This window comes from Prunus mume, linkage group LG7 (genome assembly GCF_029339155.1).
Source record: "Prunus mume cultivar Tortuosa linkage group LG7, ASM2933915v1, whole genome shotgun sequence".
In the NCBI taxonomy this organism is placed as follows: Eukaryota; Viridiplantae; Streptophyta; class Magnoliopsida; order Rosales; family Rosaceae; genus Prunus; species Prunus mume.
This window is the reverse complement of record NC_142704.1, coordinates 5,964,624-5,983,806: the sequence shown is the minus strand read 5'-3', so window position 1 is coordinate 5,983,806 and position 19,183 is coordinate 5,964,624. Positions and strand designations below refer to the sequence as shown.

Here is a 19,183-nt window from a genome sequence, read left to right as displayed (position 1 = left end):
CTGACTCATCAAGACATAATCGGACGAAATTAGATTCAATCAACCCTTTAGACTGAGCCCCCCGCCACGCCACCCTCACCATCGCCATGGCCGCTGTCTCCAAGCTCCTCTCTTCCATCCTTCCCTCAAAATCATCACCACCACAGCCATCACCATCATCATCAAACCTTCCTCTGCCACCATGTGTCTCTCTTCCCAAAACCCCATCTTGGAGGGCCCCACTGGTGGCCACCTGGACCCCATCATCAACTCCTTCTTCCTCATCTTTAGCCAGTATATTGTGGCCCTCACTCGCATACTCAAACACCCTCTTCTTCAAATCAGCGTACAACGTTCAGATCGTAGTGCAAGACAACGATTCCGAGGAAAAGCTTGTTGGGAGGTTCAGAAAGGAGGTTCTGAGGGCTGGTGTGTTGCAAGAGTGCAAGACCAGGAGGTTCTTCGAGAACAAACGGGAGAAGAAGCAGAGAAAGACTAGACAGGCTGCCAGAAAGAACCGCAAAAGGTTTTCACTTTTTGCCTCTCTTCTTTTCTTCTTTTTCTATTTGGTAACTACTGCTTTTGGGCCTGTTTGGTTGCCGATAGGAAATAAGTGAGATTTTAGGATAGCTGGGATGTTGTGTAAAGATTTCTTTTCATTTGCCCTTGTTTTTTGCTTGGAACAACTTATCTTGGCGGCCTCTCTCCATATGTTAAGCCTTTTTGGAGATTGAGGGTGTCATTGAGTTTTGCTTCTTTTCTCTCTGTCTCCTGTATTGTGAAATTTTTGCTTACTTTGTGTTTTGAGAAAACCTGATTCATGGGGATCTCTTGACAATGATCATCTCACTTCTATATGCTTTACTCATTTTCAGGTATCCACAGTCAAAAGATCCAAGGCAGGACAAACCGGAAGCGAGGATAAACGATGACAATGAAGACGATAACTGGGACTACGATGTAGAACTTCCATATCATTGATATGCAAGGACCTTTGACATCCATTGTTATTGGAGATCAAATGCCTGCACCCTCAACATATTTAGAGGGTTTGATTTATGTTCAAACTCTTCTTTGGCGATATGAATCATAGATACCCAACTTGAGCATAGGAGGATAGACAATGAGATCAAAATTCAGAATGTGGCTTTTATAAGAGATTGCTTTTACCTCAACCTCTTGACGAGAATCATCACAATCTACCATGCCCTGTAGATGGGTTCAAATCTGTGCACAATAATACTTAAAGTAACTTCTTTTGCATATCCTAAAAAGGAAAGAAAAAAAACATCTTCTTGTTCGATTATCAAGGCTAAATTGTAATTAGCAACAAGTTGAGGGAAATCAAGAGTAAAGTAACATTTTACTGACAGCTCTAAGTTGCAGTCGCAATTAGCTACATCAAATCTCTAAACAAAATACAGGCCAGTCAAAAAGGAGCCAGCATCGATCATTTTGAGGCTTTTCTTTCTCACTAACCAAAAGGTTTCTCAATATACGCTTCGACTGTGGCACTTAATCATCCTAGGAAACCAACATTACACTTACATTACCTTGATATATCTCATTCACTTGGGCACTATGATCGGCTGATCCAATCTACAAGAACATTTACATAAAGTCAACAAAAACCTATGGACTTTCCTTTCACTGTTAAGTTTATGCACATTACTCTGAAGAGGAATATAGTTGCTGGCAGAAACACTCCAAGCCTTCAGGGGTAAACCAATTTTTTTTCATCTGCAATTCCCACAGAAAGGTAGAGCTTGTAACATATAATATATGAAAGCTGCATCTTAGAATAAACATATGATAAGATGAAAAACTTACAAAGTATGGGTAGCCGCCCTCAATGCTGAAATTCTCAGGAGCACCCTCAATGAACAAATTGATGTAGTAGAGAACAAAGTTACCGCATTCTACATCATTTCTCTGTTGTGGCACCTGAAAATTTCCCTTTTCATGTAAATTTTTTCTAATATGAAAGTAGAAAGTCACAAAGAGAATGTTAAGAACATAGAGAGTCACAAATGAGACTGTTTAGGTCACCTTAGGAACCAAGAAAGGAATTCGATAGATAAAATCTTTGGTCTCAGACCTGCCCTCTGCTTTATAAATGTCTAGTACAAATCTGAAAACAATGATAAACAAATGTCAAACAGCCAATTAGGACTGTGGCCCCAAAAAAACAAACAGGATACATAATTTGCTACAGAAAATCATACTTTCTTATATCTGGTTCATACCGCCTTGGATCTGCGTTTTCAAGAGAATCAAGCAACAACATGCATGGTTTATGGGTTTCTGATTGCTCACTCTCGCCAAAATGGCAAAAGATTAATAGGTTCCAGTGACTCCTGAAAAGGCAACATTTGGAAAAGAAAATGTTAGAACTCTGAGCACTGAGTGAGAAAATGGAAAGATTTTAGTTCAAGGTAATGGTAGAAAGCTACCAGCAAACGATAGGAACAATGACATATTTCTTTGAGAAAATATGCTTCTTCTTAATCCAGGTCAGCACCTTGTCTCTAGAGGATGGTTGCAAGTACAAGCTAAACCACATACAGTCAAGGTATGTGAAAGAAGTCCTCTTATCCTCTGATAAATTCTTCCATAAGTTCCTACACATTCCAAACAAATTTCAAAATCCAATATGACTGTAAAATTACGGCTACTTTTTCACAGCGCCTTGCTCAAAACTAGGACTTACTGAAAGTAACGATCAAATGCTTCAGAGCCTAGCTTTTCTTTACACTCAAATGCTTGAGAGTCTAGTTTTTCTTTTTTTCTTGAGACTGCATGCTTGGCATCCTTGGGTGGTCCAAGTTCTTTCATCTCTTCTCTTTTCCCTTTCCTCTTCAATCTCTCACCACGATGGAAGTGGCAAGGGAATTCTAAAAGGCACGGGTATCGCTTCTTTATCAGTTCAATATCTTTTAGAGCTAATTTCTTTTTTTGAACTATCAAATAGGCGAAGACGTGCCTCCAACATGAGCGATGTTTTGACACCTCATATCTGAAAAGCTCTGTTGGAGTACAAACACCATAACCCATCAAGCGTTCACCAATATTGAACGCAATAAGTAGCAGAAAAACGAAGCATACAACAAAACTTCAACCAAAAAGAAAAAGATTCAATCTTTAATCTAAAATCCATCAAAAGACCAAGCTTGCAAGGAGGAGCTTATATACTAGCCCAAAATGTCAATGTGGGATATTGTTATCTTAACATCTTAAAAAAGATTTAATTCTTAATCTAATTTTCATCCATTTTCCCTTATCTATTTCTCAGCTCTGTGATCTCCACTCTCCCTCTCTCTCTCTCTCTCTCTCCCCCATATTTACCATTTGCCTCTTTAATCAAAAACAAAAACTTCACCTCATTCTTGAAAATTCCAAAGAAGAAAAGCAAAAGATTGAAACTTTAAACAATGATCATTAGCATGTTGAATAGGAAATAGCAGGAAAGCAAAAGAAATAGTGAAGGAGATAAAATTGGCAACAGCCACAAGGGTTAAGACAAAGACGGGCTTTGTGGTGAAACACTTACCTGAAATTGGAGAGTCGAGGTCGGAAGAGTCGAGGTCGAGGTCGATGATAGCGGGTCCTTTGTTTTTGTTTGGCTTTCTCTTTGACATTTGAGACAACAAGCACAGAGCTTGGAAAGAGCTCTCTTTCCCCTTCTTCTTCTTCTTCTTGTGGAGTGTGGAGGGAGGAGGGTTGGAATTCGGAGTGTTAGAGAGATTGGGTGTAGTACTGATTGCGGGAATATGGACCGTTGATCTGTTGTACTTATATTAAAGAGAATAGAGAGGTTTTTAGCACGTTAAGAACAACTTTCATTTTTTTGAAGCCTATTGCAAATAGTATTTTGCGTTTTCACCCATTATCATGGCAAAGGGTAATTACTATTGATTTTTTTGTTTTTTTCATAAATTTTTTTACCTCAATAATTAATTTGGATAATATTTTCGGGTTCTATGTGTCAATACTATTCATATCTCATAATCGGATAAAATTTTCAATTTCAAATTTCAGATAAATTTTTAAAAAACAATTGCTGGTATTTATAGAAAAAATTCATTAATTTTTAGGTATTTTTAAAAAAATTTCTGAATTTTTTTAGTATTTTATTGCAAAAAATTGACTGTCGTTGGATTGGAGGAAAAATCCGATCAAGAGCCTAGACGATGCCATGTGGCAAAAAAAAATCAAATGAGTGGGCTAACGTCAAGAATGACATCACCCTCGAATCGGCCGAGGGCTAACTCGACTCGTGGGTCGACTCCCAACCCGAGCTTGGGCTCCTCATTGGAACTAGGTTTTTCTCCCCCACCTTTGGTTGGGCTTCTGTTGGAGTTGCTCTTAATCATGGCAATAGAGGAGCTAGGGTAGCCACTATTCACGTGAATAGTAGTTGTCTTTGCAAATAGTATTTTGTGTTTCCACCCGTTGACATGGCTAAATGCAATTACTATTCATTTTTTTGTTTTTTTCACAAATTTTTTTACCTCAATAATTAATTTGGATAATATTTTTGGATAAGATTTTCGGGTTCCTACGTGTCAAGACTATTCATAATCATATAAAATTTCCGGATAAGATTTTTGGGTTCAAATTTCGGATGAATTTCAAAATTCAAATTTCAGATAAATTTTTTGATTCCAATTTCTGATGAATTTCAAAATTCAAAAAAATAAATTTGGGTTCAAATTTCGGATGAATTTCAAATTTCAGATAAGATTTTCATCAAATCAAATTAAGCCACGTGGCATCTCTATCTTGCCAAAATTTTCTATAAAACGAGAAGCTCAGCTCATACCTCTCACACAACATCTTTCTATATTTTCATTTCTTAGAGTTTAGAATTCATACTACATTCATTCTCAATGGAAGATTTTAGGAGATGTTTGAAGAGGCAAGAGCGAGAAACAAATGAGAGAAACCGTAGAGCAGATGAAATCAATGAGTTGCATAGAGAAGTCGATGAACAAGTTGTCATAGCAGTGGCTTTGCAAGATGAAGAGAACCAAGGTCGCCGCTGTGATTCACAAGTCGGCCGACGGGAATGTGGACAGACATAGGCATTCTCGAGGTAAGAATCTTTTGGAAGATTATTTTATCCCAACTTCTTTGTACTCTAATGTTGATTTTCGAAGGCGATTTAGAATGCAACCTCATTTGTTCAATAAAGTTATGCATGATATTTGCAATTATGATGCATACTTTGTTCAAAAGTGTGATGCTTCTGGGGTTTTAGACCTTCTTAAAGTATATTATACTGAATATTGGCATATGGAGCATCTGTTGATCAGGTTGATGAGATTGCCGGATTGGGAAGTCTACTACGTTGGAGGCTTTGGTAAATTTTGTGATGCAGTTGAAACTCAGTACACTAAGGACTACTGCGTAGACCTACTTCCAAGGACCTCCAACTGCTTCTACAAAAAACTTATGGATTCTACCTTGCAATTTCCTCAAAAAAATTTGAATTATTATTGCTTGAATTACCCACTTTCTTTGTCTTCGCAGCCTTTCGGCCAATGGGCCTCGACTCCTTTTCGATGGGTGAGTCTTCACTCATAGGGGGAATCGAAAGGTGAATCCGATGTTGTTGAATCACGGAGTGGCGTCTCGTTTAACACAACGGCGGGACCTGTGAGAATAATTATGAAGCGTTTGCAATATTTCACCACCTCCCAACATTCATGATGATTGAAACTTTTTTTGCCACTCCAGTTGCACCTGAACCACATCTATGCTTGAATCATTTATTTAACAAAAGAATGGAAATGCAAGAAATATTTAAAATATATTGGATATGCAAGTAACAAAAAAAATAAATGGAAATGCAATTAACCTTACAAATAAATTGGAAGTGCAAAAATATTAAGAAACAATTGGAAATGCAAGAAATATTAACAACATATTGAAAATGCTAGAAATATTAACAACATATTGAAAATGCAAGAAATATTAACAAAATATTGAAAATGCAAGAAATATTAACAAAATATTTAAAATGCAATAAATATTAACAAAATATTTAAAATGCAATAAATATTAACAATATATATATATATTAGGATATTGAACTTAATAAAACGAAAATTACAAAATACTTACCTCATTAGTATGATTTTCCCCACTTCAATAGTTGTCCATCGCTTTTCGCGAAGGAATGCATCTCTCCATTTTCCCAACTCTTTATTGAGAATTTTCCACCTACTAGACAATGTCATTTTCGTACAAGTCGACCCCATAATTTTTTCACAAAATTCGGCATGAATTTTTTTCCACATATGAAAAAATTTCATCTCATTGCCTGACACGGGACAATGACAAACTTTGAGTCAAGCCTCACACAAGGAAACATATTCCATGATGCTCCACTCCTCGTCCAATTTCGATAGAAGAAGCCATAAAAATAAGAAACAAAAATACAAGGTGAAAGAGAGGAAAATGTTGAGTAAAGAGTGAATAATAGTAGAAAGTATAATAAAATGTATGAGGATTGGTGTTGAAAGTGAAGGGTATTGATATGTATTTATAGAAAAAAAAAATAGAATTTTTTTAAAAATTTCGATATTTTTCATAATTTTATTGCCAAAAAATGACAGAGTTGGATTGGATTGAAGAAGCGGTCGAGCACTGGGGGCTTGACACGTGGCTTCTACCCATTAGAGCATGTGCAAGGCTAAAAAATATTTAAACCACGAGATGATGTCGCGCATGACGTCACCAACATGTGGGCTCGACCTCGGGCTGAATTGGCCTTCGCCAACCCAACTCGTGGGACCCACTCCCGGCCCGGCTTGGGCTCCTCGCTAGAAACGGCTTTTCTCTTTTTTTTCCCCCAGCCTGAGGCTCTGTGACCTCACTGGAGTTGCTCTAAGGGCTCATTTAAATAGATTTATGTGTAAGTAGTGTACACTTTTCGTAGAACAAACTGAATGAGAAAAATAAGGAGAGAGGGTAGTTGCATTCCTCTTTTGTGTTTTTTTTTTCTTTTGTGATCTAATCCAAGTGTTTTAGTTGAAGCTCATTAAATTTACTTGTCTATTCTTATCATTGAATGAAATTCGATACTAGATTGGTTGTCCATTGCATTATGCAATGTGCTTAATAGAATGATCATGATCAATAATTTTTTGTAACCGAACCAAGTGATCATGACCAATTTAAAAGGTTAGTTGAAATTATAATATACTATTCATTGACATTATTTACTTTTTTTTGGTTGAATAATCATATTTACTTAAAATATGAGGTTTCAAGTTTGAAACTCTCTATCTTTCAATATCTTTTGATCACAAGTCAACATTATCCCTCTTTAGATCGTAAACAAGCTGTTGAGATTGGCACATTAAAATTTAAATAAGTTAATGATCGATTTAGTTTGGTTAATTTAGGGGCAAATCGGACGAAGTTAATCAATTAATGATTGTTTCAGGCATACTCATATGCATTTTTTTTAGTATAAGCGATAGTCTCAATTAGAGGGGAGAGAGATTTATCATACACACAAATGATGCCATGGGGTTCGAATATGAGACTTCGTGACTGCAAGTCCAAACCTTTTTCACATTGTTGGCGATTTGGTTTAAGTAGTTTTCAAATATGTCAAACCAACTGTCGAACCATAATTGCAATTTGATTTTGATTAGCTTTTAAAATTAGACTTTGAACGTGTAGACGTGAGTTAAGTCAGTTGGATCATGATAATGAGTTTGTCAAAAGTGGGTTAGACTAAATTTGACACACATGCTAATAATCAAATTATATCTTCTTCTTTTTTTTGGGTCAAATTTTTTTTTTCCTCGCATGAACTTATCAATTACTCTCTTTTTTTTGGCCAAAAGTTACCAGTTACACTTGAATTATTATTTTTGGTCTGATACCAGTTATACACTTGACAGCACACACTCAAAATAAAAAAAATAAAAAAAATAAAAAAATAAAAATAAAAATTACCGGTTACCACGAAGAGAACAAATACGCACACACAACGCAACGCAGGCACACAGTCGTTCACTTTCCTCCTCCTTCAAGAAAAGCACAAAGAAAAGCCCAACTCAGACTACCAGTTGCCGATCCGCCATGGAAGGCCAAGAAGGACCTCAGCAACCGCACCTCGTACTGGCTCACAAGCTCTTCCTTCTCTCCCACCCTGATGTCCAAGACATCGAGAAGGTCCAACTCAGAGAGGAGGTTTTCGCTTCCGTCAAAGCCGACGGTAAAATAGCAGATTTTCACTAATTTCCACCTAATTTTACATTTTCGTTGTATCAATTTAGGTTTTACGTAACAGTTATTGGGTTCTGTTTTGTGTTTTTGTAGATATGGCACCGTTGTACGAAACTCTAGTCTCTGAATCTGTGCTGCCGTTGGACCAGAGCGTTTTGGACTCGATGCTTGCGAAGATCCAGGACGAGCTCAAGAAGCTCGACGAAAAGTGAGTTCGTATTTAGTTTTATTTTTCCTGATTTTGATCCAGGTTCTGTTTAGTTAACTGAAAATTATGAGGAAAGAAGCTAGGGTTTGAAATGTGTGCTTTAGAATCTTCAGTCTTACACCCCCTCCGCCTTGTGTCTTTGTAAATACGAGATTTCACTATTAGGTAGACAACTTGTCGAATTAGTTTTACACAGGTGGTATAGTTTTGTGAGATTGGATGCTAATAGAGCATGAGTTCTCTGTTGAGTTCCTTGTAGAAAATTGGGGGTTTTACAGTGAATTAAGTAGAATGACAAAATGTGCTTGAGTTGTCTAGTGTGAAAGTCATTGTTATAAGTAACGTTGTTGTAGTCATTGTGATCAAATAATTTCCTTTACTTTCAAGTGACGTGACTTATCTGGTTGGATTTTTTAGGATTGCTGATGCTGAAGAGAACTTGGGCGAAAGTGAGGTTCGAGAAGCCCATCTGGCTAAGTCCTTGTTTTTCATTCGTATTGGTGACAAGGTAGATAAGTTGTAACTTATTTGTTCTAATAGTCATTTCTGCTTTGTACTTTTCCTTTCTACTGTTATGTCTCAATTTGATTCAGACTTCTTCACTTGTGAACCTAGGAGAAAGCATTGGAACAACTCAAGGTAACAGAAAGCAAAACAGTTGCAGTTGGGCAAAAGATGGACTTGGTATTCTATACACTGCAACTTGGTTTCTTTTACATGGATTTTGACCTCATTTCTAAGAGCATTGACAAAGCGAAGAAGTAAGTACTGGTGACATGGATTTGTCAGCTACATATTTGGTTCTATTGTTTAAATTTGGTAGTTGAGCTTTGTTTGTAACCATTGCTTCATGATGGCAGCTTATTTGAAGAGGGAGGTGATTGGGAAAGGAAGAATCGTCTGAAGGTCTATGAAGGCTTGTACTGCATGTCTACTCGGAATTTTAAGAAGGCTGCTGATTTGTTCTTGGATTCCATTTCTACCTTCACCACTTATGAAATATTTCCATATGATATCTTCATATTTTATACTGTCCTTACGAGCATTATATCGTTGGACAGAGTTTCTTTGAAACAAAAGGTATAATGTTGTGTTACTGCGTCTTGTGATTTCACTTTCATGTTTTATATGTTTCTTCCATTTTGTTATGTGATTTGCTGGCTTATGAGAAATTTAATTTAATTGTTGACCAAATATGTTGCAGGTGGTGGATGCTCCTGAGATATTAACAGTGATTGGGAAAATCCCGTACCTTACAGAATTTTTGAACTCTCTATATGATTGCCAATACAAATCTTTTTTCGCAGCATTTGGTAAGTGGATAACTAATTTAATTTTATAATGTGGTTCACTTTTGAATGTTTCTGAGCTATATGACCTTCTATTTGTTCTAGTAATATTTCAACCAAATTAAATAGATTTCATAGTTGTGGTTGGTCTTTCCTATTTTGTATTCCAGCTGGCCTGACAGAGCAGATAAAGTTGGACCGTTATTTGCATCCACACTTCCGATATTACATGAGGGAGATCAGAACTGTGGTTTATTCCCAGTTCTTGGAATCCTACAAGAGTGTTACTATTGAAGCAATGGCGAAAGCATTTGGCGTGACGGTTGATTTCATTGATTTGTAAGTGGCTGTGTTATATTTTCCTTCTTTGAGGTTTACTTTATATTCTTTTAGTTCTGATCCTTGACTTTGTGCCGAGGCAGTTGTTAAGCATTTCACATGTCTTCTACATAATTCTGACCCATTCTGCATATACAGGGAGCTGTCTCGTTTCATTGCGGCAGGGAAGCTTCATTGCAAGATTGACAAAGTTGCAGGTGTTCTAGAAACTAACCGTCCTGATGCTAAGAATTCTCTCTACCAAGCAACAATCAAGCAAGGGGATTTCTTGTTAAACCGGATCCAGAAGCTGTCTCGTGTTATTGATCTGTAGGGTAGGGCTTTCCTGCATTTTGAAAGTGATCCCAAAAAACTTAAGATCATAGCAGCTGGTGCCTTTTCACTTTTCATTTGACGAACTAAGTTGGTTTCTCTTTTTCTCCAAATTTATTAAAAACTCAAGTACTTATCTTCAGGTTCCAATTTTCTTTTCGAACTGCAATTCATGGTGATTGTTTGAGTGTATGGATTTTGCAGTCGAAAGTGTCATGGCTACAAAAACGTAGACTGTTCTTAATTCTTACTGTTGGCATAGTGTCATTAATCGGTGAGACAAGTAATGCAATCCGACAAGGTCGATTGCAAAATAAGGTAGCTTCTTGATCCAATACGACCCCAAATACAGCAATACAACCTAAAACAATTCAACATCATTAATAAAATAATACACTGCAACCCTCCTTTTATCTTTCACTTTGAGAATGGAATATCGTAAGGAATAGCAACGGCTTCGAGAGGATGCTTTTTGCGTTTGGTTAAACCAGGAGACCCAGTCATGTCTAAATTTTATGCTCTTGCTACACCAGGCAATGCCCACTCAAACTTGTGCACAAGATTTGCCAAAGCAATCTCATTCACAGCCATGCCGAACTGAATTCCGGGGCAGCCTCTCCTGCCAGCCCCAAAAGGAAGAAACTAAAAGTCATTCCCCTCATAATCTACACCGCTGTTCACGAACCTTTCAGGGTAACTCCTCTGGTTTGTCATAGGACTTGGGATCTCTTCCAATTTGCCACACATTGACCAAAACTTGTGTCTTGGATTCAATGTTATTGCCGTTTATTTCCACATCTCAGGTCGACACCCTGGGTAAGTGAAGAGTCTCCTTGATCACTGCCTTCAAGTAGGGCATTTCAACCACATCATCCCGGTAATTAGGTCTGTTTTGTTTCCGACTATCCCCTTTACCTCATTCTACAATTTGTTCATGATCCTTGGATGCCTTAGAAGCTCAGTCATCGACCACTCTAGGATTGTATGCGTGGTGTCAGTGCGACAGTAAGCATATCCTGCAAGAACATTGATTAACGAGTTAATTAAAGTTGGTTAATTAATTAGCCTCTAAGTTCTCTCTCACACAATGTTTAATTACTTACCAAGCGGAGAGCCTTATGCTAACTCTATCAATTGGAAGACCAACCAAGTTTTCTTTCTGAATATCAAGCAAAACGTCCACCAAATCCTTCTGTTCTTCGTTCTCGATGCGAACCTGGCCACCATCATTTCCACTCTCTGAACTACGATCCATATATTCTTGAACCACTGCATCTAAGAAGTCATCAAACTGTTTGGCCACCTTGTCCAACTTTGCATCCGAACCATTAACACGAGTCAACCAAAGCAAGAGATGGGATATAGTCTCCAATGTACACACAGCATCCCAATAGCTTTGTGAACTCCTCCAAAAGCTCCTTAACCATCTTCTTACTACCAACTATGGTACAAGACTTGTGCTGTACTTCCTACCCAGAGCCACTCTACACACCACATCATTCGTAAACATCACGAACATTTCGCTTAAATTCAACCCTACTGATGATGATGCTGAGTGCTTATGTAGCTGATCATCAACTAGGTTTCCTCTTCTCTCATGCCACGAAAAGACCGAACCCTTTTGCCGCTCAAGAGATTCAAGACACATATGTTCTTCACCAGCCTCCAGTACTCTCCATAGGGGCGGTTGAGATGTCCTTGTAGTTGTAGAGGAGCTTCTCATAGATGGTGGACTTGGTGACGGACAGAGAATGTGAGGTCATGGGTTTTCATGATCTCCCGGGCAGCCTCAGCTGAAGAGGCCACAAGGACTGGGACACTTCCGAAATGGAGAAGCATGAGAGGCCCATGGCGTTGAGCCAAGCTCGAAGATAGCGATGCGGAAGCTTAAAATACAAGTTGATGAGCTTAAAATAATGCATAATTGCAGTGCAAGTTTTATTGCTGTATAGAAAGTGCCAACAAAAGCCAGGGTCTGCTCTTAGTATATAAACTAATACTAAGAGCAGCAAGCTGATTATGAATATGGAACAGCAACATCAACATCTTGAAGAGGGTATTTTCTACGTTCGGTCAAGCCATTTGACTCAGTCATGTCTAAATCTTCTGCTCTTGCTCCACCAGGCAATGTCCAGTCAAATTTATGCACCAGATTTGCCAAACCAATCTCATTCACAGCCATGGCAAATTGAATTCCAGGGCAGCCCCTCCTGCCAGCTCCAAATGGGAACAATTCAAAGTCATTTCCTTTATAATCTATCCCACTGTTCATATCCAGGAACCTTTCTGTCTCAAACTCCTCTGGTTTCGCATATGACTTGGGGGAGTGTAGTTTCCCAGATTAAAATTTCTTTTTAAAACGTATAGCCGCGCTGCTATACTATTAATATATTAAAAAAAGGACGCTCCCAGCGCATAGGTGTCACGTGTCACAACCATAATGCCGGCCAGCTGTACTATTTGATTTAAAAATTGAAAAACGAGTAGAGCCGACCGGCTATTTACTATTAATATATTAAAAAGGACGCTCCCAGCGCATAGGTGCCACGTGTCAGAATATTAACGCCGGCTGGCTATACTCTTTTATTTAAAAAGGGAAACGAGTTTAGCCGCACGGCTATACTGTTTCTTAAACAAAATAGCCGTTCGGCTATACTCTTCATATATACGTGAACAGGAAAAGCCGAGCAGCTATACTATTTTTGTTTTAAATTTTTTTAAAAAAGGAGTATAGCCGACCGGCTATATTATTTTAAATGACAATCAGGGAAAATCTGAGTATAGCCGTGCGGCTATGCCTTTAAAAAATATATATATTATTTTTATTCAATAGTAGGTGAGAATTATGTGCATAATACGTGAATTTTGTGTCTTACTGAAATTTTTGTAAAAAATAGCTTATTAAAGATGAGAAATACGTGTGTATGTGTATAATACATTATTAAACGTGAAGGTACTAGAATTTTATACGGGTAATAACTCTGGAAAAATTAAAAATGAAAAGTGACAATAGATACTCAAGTAATTACCTAATAGTAATGGATAGGACTCTTGGGCTATGAATAAATTTAATTAGAACACCCAAATGATTCACAAAAGAACAATTGCATCTAAAAGTCATCAAACTTTTTAGCCAACTTGTCCAATCTAGCATCCGTACCATTGAAACTGCTCAACCAAGCAAGCCATGGGATATAATCTCCAATTACAAGACGTCCCAATAACTCCATAAACTCCTCCAAAATCTCCTTGAACATTTTCCCACCTTCTCCACCACAATACTTCCTGCCCAAGGCAATTCTACATATAACATCATTAGTGAGTGTCACAAACATTTCAGTCAAATACACAACAGAAGATTCATTAGTGCCACAGGACTGCTTTATTTTCTTGACCATTAATTGGTTTCCTCTTCTCTCACCCCACGAAAAGATTGAACCCTTTTCGCGGTCAAGAGATGGGAAACACAGATGCAAATGATAATTTTTTGTCTTCACATTTTCTATAGTAAATGTCTCTTTTGGAGACAAATTAATATAAAATTTTTAAAATTGAGTGGGACAAACTTTGACACCAAATACAAATGTGGAAGACCTCTTACTATGCCTATTGGTGTTGAAATTGTATATATTTTTATTTGTTTTTGTTAAAATATTATGATATAGTATATTTAATTTATTTTTTATCCAAACGTACAGCCAAGGGCAGCCCTTGCCTTGTTATGGTTGTAGAGAAGCTTCTCAAAGATGGTGGACTTGGGTCGATCAGAAAATGTGAGGTCATGGGTTTTCAAGATCTCCCTGGCTGCCTCAGCTGAAGAGACAACAAGGGCTGGGAGCTTGCAAAGTGCAGAAGCATGAGAGAGAGGGCCATGGGGTTGAGATAAGGCTTGAAGTGAGCGATAAGGGTACAAGCCTAGTTGGTGAAGGTTGCCAATTATGGGAAGCTTTGGAGGAGATGGAGGTGGGTTTGTGGAGGCTGGAGTTGATGAGAACCATTTGAACAAGAAGATGAAGAAAATTATGACACAAGTGTTGGTGTGAATATTGAAGAAGACTGCAACAAGGAGAAGATTTCATCCAACATTTTCTATGTTAGGGCTTGTGCTAGGAAAATAAAATCTGTACATTTATTTTTAGTTGTGACACTAGTTGGGTTTATTTATAAATGAAGATTAATTTGGCACTTGCTCAACAAAGAAGAAATGGTGAAAATAACATTGCTCCAATCAGGAGACTCATCGCATATTTCTTCATCAGCATTATAGGGTGGGTTCCACGCATACGACAGAAACAAAGCTTTCTCAAACAATACGACAGAAACAAATTAAAGTTTTGGAACAACGTACGAATCACGATACACCCCAACTGAACACTGTTCCTCTATCTACAACCACAACAAATATCAAGGCCTTCCTCAACTTCAACTTAAACCATACAATAAACATGGATAAATGCAATGATATATATATACAGCTAAGAAATACAACTAAGAAAAATATGAGGTTAGTTTTGGCATAAAAAATATGATTCCATTTCCATCTTCTCTGATCCTACCTTTCCCTTCAGTAATCAAATCGCTTCAATATCAGAAACATTACTGATTTTGTGTGAGTCCCATCTTACTATTCATTTCTGAAGTTTTAGTAAACATTAGTGGAATGAGAATCACTCCCATTTCTTGCATTCCCATTCCCCTTTAGTAAACATGCCCTAAATATTTACCACAAACTTCAAACACGTGATTTCATTTTTATTGTTATTTTTCTTTTCATACCTATAACATTATTTCAATTTTGTTTGACACCAAATACAGGAAAACTAACCAAGTTTTCTTTCTGAATCCAAAGCAGAAAGTTGACTAATCGTAGATAGGGGTTAGGATTAACGTAGTTAACTAATGAGCCACCCATCCTTACAAGATAGATAATTAATGAAAACAACAGTATTAGGGTTGAACTTTGTGACACATACATATAATGATCTCTACTTCGATTCCGATTTCAATTTAAATTTTGTATCATCAGTTGGTGTTACAAATTGAAAGAGAAAAATGAACAAAACTTCATTAGATAAACTTCAAAGCTTAATTGATCGAAAGGCCACGTAGCCCTCCTTTGGGTTTAGACAAATCTTTCAACCACTTTGTAAATCTATTGGCCGCATTCTTGTATACGTCACTCTCATACGTGCCATTCAAGAAATTGTGGAACCACAAAACAGAGTTCTTGGGGATACGAGTGTAGTTTCTGTTGAAATCAACGTAGTAAAGCCCAAATCTGGTCCTAAATCCCATGCCCCATTCAAAATCATCCATTAGAGCCCAATGGAAGTATCCTTTGACATTCACGCCATTCCTGCAATATATTTCATTTAGAAATGAGGCAGACATAATATTATCTTTGCTTTAATGTACTACTTCAACACTAGATTATGATGTTGATAAAGAAATGTTAATCACTTACTTAATCGCCCTGTTGAGTCGGTACAAGTGACGAACAACATAGATAATTCGAGACGCGTCGTTTAATTGTACATTAAGGTCAAGAGCATCATTCCTGACACCAGCAATTCCTTCAAAGGGCAACCAAAAAAAAAAAAAGGTGCACAAGATTGAGATTATAATTCATGCTAGGTCGATGTTATATATGAAACATTTACATTAGTATTTTAATTAAGTGATTAATCAAACCGTTTTCAGCAATGTAGACTTTAGGGTTATTGTATTTGTCCTTTATATAGTTCATCAATTTCTCCAGCCCTTCTGGCCAATTTCCATTTCCCTGCAACACAAGGAAAATTTAAGAGGGTCAAACAATTTTATTCTAAGGTCTGAGCATCAACAAATAAGAGTAGAATTTATAATTTTCTTACCAATCCAGGAGCATCTTTGCCATCTGCAACAATCAAACCATCAGCATCAGGATCAGATTATTAACAGTTTTGAACGTATATAAACTCAATGATATATAGTATTTTTAAAAAATTATTATTAGCTTTGTTGAGCGAGAAAAGCTTGCATATCCCGAGTGTATACATCCGTGACACCTAATTTTTCCCCTTGCAAGTAAAGTAAATTACCTACGATTTCGGCTGCTACGTCGAGAGTGTAGCGCAACACTTCATTTGGAGATGGTGGCTTATTTTTAGCATAACTTGATGCGTAATAATTTATCGCAAGAAAATCTAAACTTCCCTTAACCATCACTTTCTCTTCTTCAGTAAACTTAGGCAGCCTCTCCTTCACCAACTCTCTCATGCTTTTTGGATACTCTCCAAACACCAGTGGATCCATAAACCTAATGCAAATTAAGTAAGAATTAATTGTTACGCAATGCGCCGTACAAATCACTTAAAGCATCCAAGTAAGTGATGAAGAGATTGAGTGGTAATTTGTACTTACCATCCTAAGTAGAAGTCGAAAAGTCGATTTGCTGAATCTTGATCTTCTTGTGATTTTGAATAAGGCACATAATATGGTGTAACAAGCACAATTCCAACTTCACCTTTTTGTTTTGCCTGCAAGATGATCACATTCAAAAAGAAGAAAAATAAAATTGTTTGGAATTTGATCAAAATGTGATTCGGTATAACATTTGAACTCATGACCTCCTCTAATAACGAAGAATACCTGGTATTTTTCTCGGTAGAGCTTAGCCACGGTGGCATGAGCAAGAATGAGGTTATGGGCTACAATGTAAGGTTCAGTGGATGAGTTACCACCAAAGTTACACGGACCTACGGTCATTAAACATTTCCCCGGAACTGGAGATTTAAATACACATATATCTTTTGGAAGTGAACACCTCCCTGGTGGGGCAATCCCCAACTCATAACCATAAGATGCAATAATTCTTGGCTCATTAAATGTGAACCAATGTTTAACTCTGTCTCCAAATAACTTGAAACAAAGTTCACTATAGTCTCTAAAGTCATCCCTGCAACAGAGAACAAACATATATGAGTTCTAGTTTATGCTTCTTTCTTCTTTATCCAAATCATATATGCAAAATGAGAGGAGCAATGAGTGTGTGGGTGGTTGTGAGTCGTTGATGCATGAACGACTGAATCTAGCATAATAAACATGAGAGAAAATTTTAAAAGAACTTTCAAACAATGAAATGCTTACACAAATGAGCGATTCAAGTAACCTCCATATTTCTCTTCGACGGCTTGTGGCAGGTCAAAGTGTAAAATCGTCACAAAAGGTGTGATTCCTATACATTATTAGAACACACACAAAAAAAGAAAAAGAATGCATTAAAGCAAACACATAATATTAGTGGAATAACACATTTTAGGATTCAGAAATTTGTAGCGTAATTCTTACCATTTTTGACTAATTCATCAATCAAACTGTTATAGTGATCAACACCCTCTTGGTTAATTCCCCCACTTAAGCTTCCATCTATGTAAGATCCATCAAAATTTTATTATAAAATCATAATCAATATTACTACGTAATTCCTTTATAAAATTAAAAAAAAATAAAACCCTACTTGGCAAGATCCTAGTCCACGAGATGGAGAATCGGTAAGAATTTACTCCAAGGTCCTTGATGAGCAAAATATCCTCCTAAAATGCAGAAAATTTCATAAAACATATGGGAGTTCAATTTATTTATTTAAAAAAAAAAAAAGGATTGGACATTTGAAGGATGTTTTCTCATTAGCTAATTACCTTGTACCTTTTATATCCATCAACTGCTGAAGAGAATTTGTCACTGTTCATAATTGTATCTGTAATTGAATATTGTAAAGCCTTTTATCTAATATTTAATTGTTGGTAATTTATGAATAAAAGATAATTAAATTTAATTATGTGAACCTGGGAGTATTTTAGCACGATAGTCCCAAACACTTTGTCCCCTCCCTCCTTCATTCGGCGACCCTTCAGTCTGCACGCAATACATATTAAAATACTTACACTTGATTTTATTTCATTTTAATTTCATTTTTTTTTAATTATAACATGTACCTGTGCAGCAGCAGTGCCAACTCCAAAAAAAAAATCACTTGGAAAGTCTGATTTGCTAATGTTCAGTTCTTCAAGAAATGTCGAACTACTTAAATTCACCTGAAGTGTGAATGCCCCTGCTGTCACATTTGCTAAAACTGCAACAACAAAAATATAATCCACCATATCTAATCAGCTAAAGATGCTTTAATTACGACACTAACATATCACTAACATAACAAGTATGGCAATGTCGAGAAATCTTTCAATGTGACGGTGCCCATTTTAGATGTGGAAATTTTTCGGGTGGAATAAAACGTGATTAGATTTAAAGATGGTGACAAACCTTGAGCATCCACCGACCGGCAAGCTAGTGCAGCCACGACACAAATGGCAACGAGAACATAGAACATTTTTGGTGATGAAGATCTTGATGATGCTAAGAAATCCATGGCCTTAGAATACAAGGGTACAAAAAGCCTAAAAAGTATAAAAATAAATAGGTAAGGTAACAAAAGGCACAAATTGAACGGCGCGGCTATAATGAGAGGGATTTAGTGCGGGAGTTACTTAGATTGATCGAATGGTTTAATATCATTATCCTCTTGATGTTACAACCGGTTGGAATTGCCCGTTTCTAAAAACCAAAAGAGTTTTGTCATCCACATCATGCCTACATTGTCCGTTTCCAAGGAACGTTGAATTTTCTTCTGTTCCAGAAAACATTCAATTTTCTTATGTGTTTTAGTTAGTGACGAGTTGAAACCACCATTTCTCACAGCAAAAGTGAAGACACAAAGGGGAGGGAGTAACCGCCACCTGCGGCCAAGAAAGCAGCAGCCAAGCATTGAACC

At 37.1% G+C, this 19,183-nt stretch overlaps 4 protein-coding genes and 2 pseudogenes across 7 annotated transcripts; 2 read left to right on the top strand and 4 right to left on the bottom strand.

Annotated features, from left to right (window-relative positions):
• The first annotated feature begins 35 nt into the window (after positions 1-35).
• LOC103338015 (Ribosomal protein S21 family protein) lies at positions 36-1,154 on the top strand. The gene is made up of 2 exons (XM_008241193.3): positions 36-505; positions 855-1,154. Exons 1-2 carry the CDS (start codon positions 87-89, stop codon positions 958-960), a joined length of 525 nt encoding a protein of 174 aa, XP_008239415.1. The 5' UTR covers positions 36-86; the 3' UTR covers positions 961-1,154.
• Positions 1,155-1,313: 159 nt separating this feature from the next.
• LOC103338016 (Cysteine proteinases superfamily protein) lies at positions 1,314-3,763 on the bottom strand. Of its 4 annotated transcripts, none has more exons than XM_089041439.1 (8): positions 3,530-3,763; positions 2,690-3,005; positions 2,433-2,600; positions 2,226-2,336; positions 2,029-2,110; positions 1,810-1,923; positions 1,652-1,719; positions 1,314-1,578 (listed from the first exon to the last, which is right to left on the bottom strand). In XM_089041439.1, exons 1-8 carry the CDS (start codon positions 3,615-3,617, stop codon positions 1,548-1,550), a joined length of 978 nt encoding a protein of 325 aa, XP_088897565.1. In that variant the 5' UTR covers positions 3,618-3,763; the 3' UTR covers positions 1,314-1,547. The 4 variants fall into 4 exon arrangements, with proteins under 4 accessions (XP_088897565.1, XP_088897566.1, XP_088897567.1 ...); XM_089041440.1 differs by having other exon boundaries at positions 2,205-2,336; positions 2,690-2,873; positions 3,530-3,759; XM_089041441.1 differs by having other exon boundaries at positions 2,205-2,336; positions 3,530-3,754.
• Positions 3,764-7,898: 4,135 nt separating this feature from the next.
• Positions 7,899-10,516, top strand: LOC103338017 (26S proteasome regulatory subunit Rpn7). Its single transcript, XM_008241195.2, has 8 exons — positions 7,899-8,215; positions 8,320-8,434; positions 8,852-8,942; positions 9,050-9,195; positions 9,295-9,514; positions 9,639-9,747; positions 9,894-10,062; positions 10,201-10,516. Exons 1-8 carry the CDS (start codon positions 8,080-8,082, stop codon positions 10,373-10,375), a joined length of 1,161 nt encoding a protein of 386 aa, XP_008239417.1. The 5' UTR covers positions 7,899-8,079; the 3' UTR covers positions 10,376-10,516.
• Positions 10,517-10,791: 275 nt separating this feature from the next.
• Positions 10,792-12,296, bottom strand: LOC103338211 (cytochrome P450 736A117 pseudogene; annotated as a pseudogene).
• Positions 12,297-13,478: 1,182 nt separating this feature from the next.
• On the bottom strand, positions 13,479-14,449 carry LOC148915322 (cytochrome P450 736A117 pseudogene; annotated as a pseudogene).
• A 1,010-nt stretch (positions 14,450-15,459) lies between these two features.
• LOC103338213 (beta-glucosidase 24-like) lies at positions 15,460-18,751 on the bottom strand. Its single transcript, XM_089041880.1, has 13 exons — positions 18,676-18,751; positions 18,351-18,487; positions 18,201-18,270; positions 18,054-18,112; positions 17,873-17,948; positions 17,704-17,781; positions 17,503-17,590; positions 17,005-17,311; positions 16,777-16,892; positions 16,411-16,672; positions 16,066-16,156; positions 15,839-15,947; positions 15,460-15,730 (listed from the first exon to the last, which is right to left on the bottom strand). The coding sequence occupies exons 1-13, from the start codon at positions 18,740-18,742 to the stop codon at positions 15,460-15,462; spliced, it is 1,731 nt and encodes a 576-aa protein (XP_088898006.1). The 5' UTR covers positions 18,743-18,751.
• Positions 18,752-19,183: the final 432 nt, after the last annotated feature.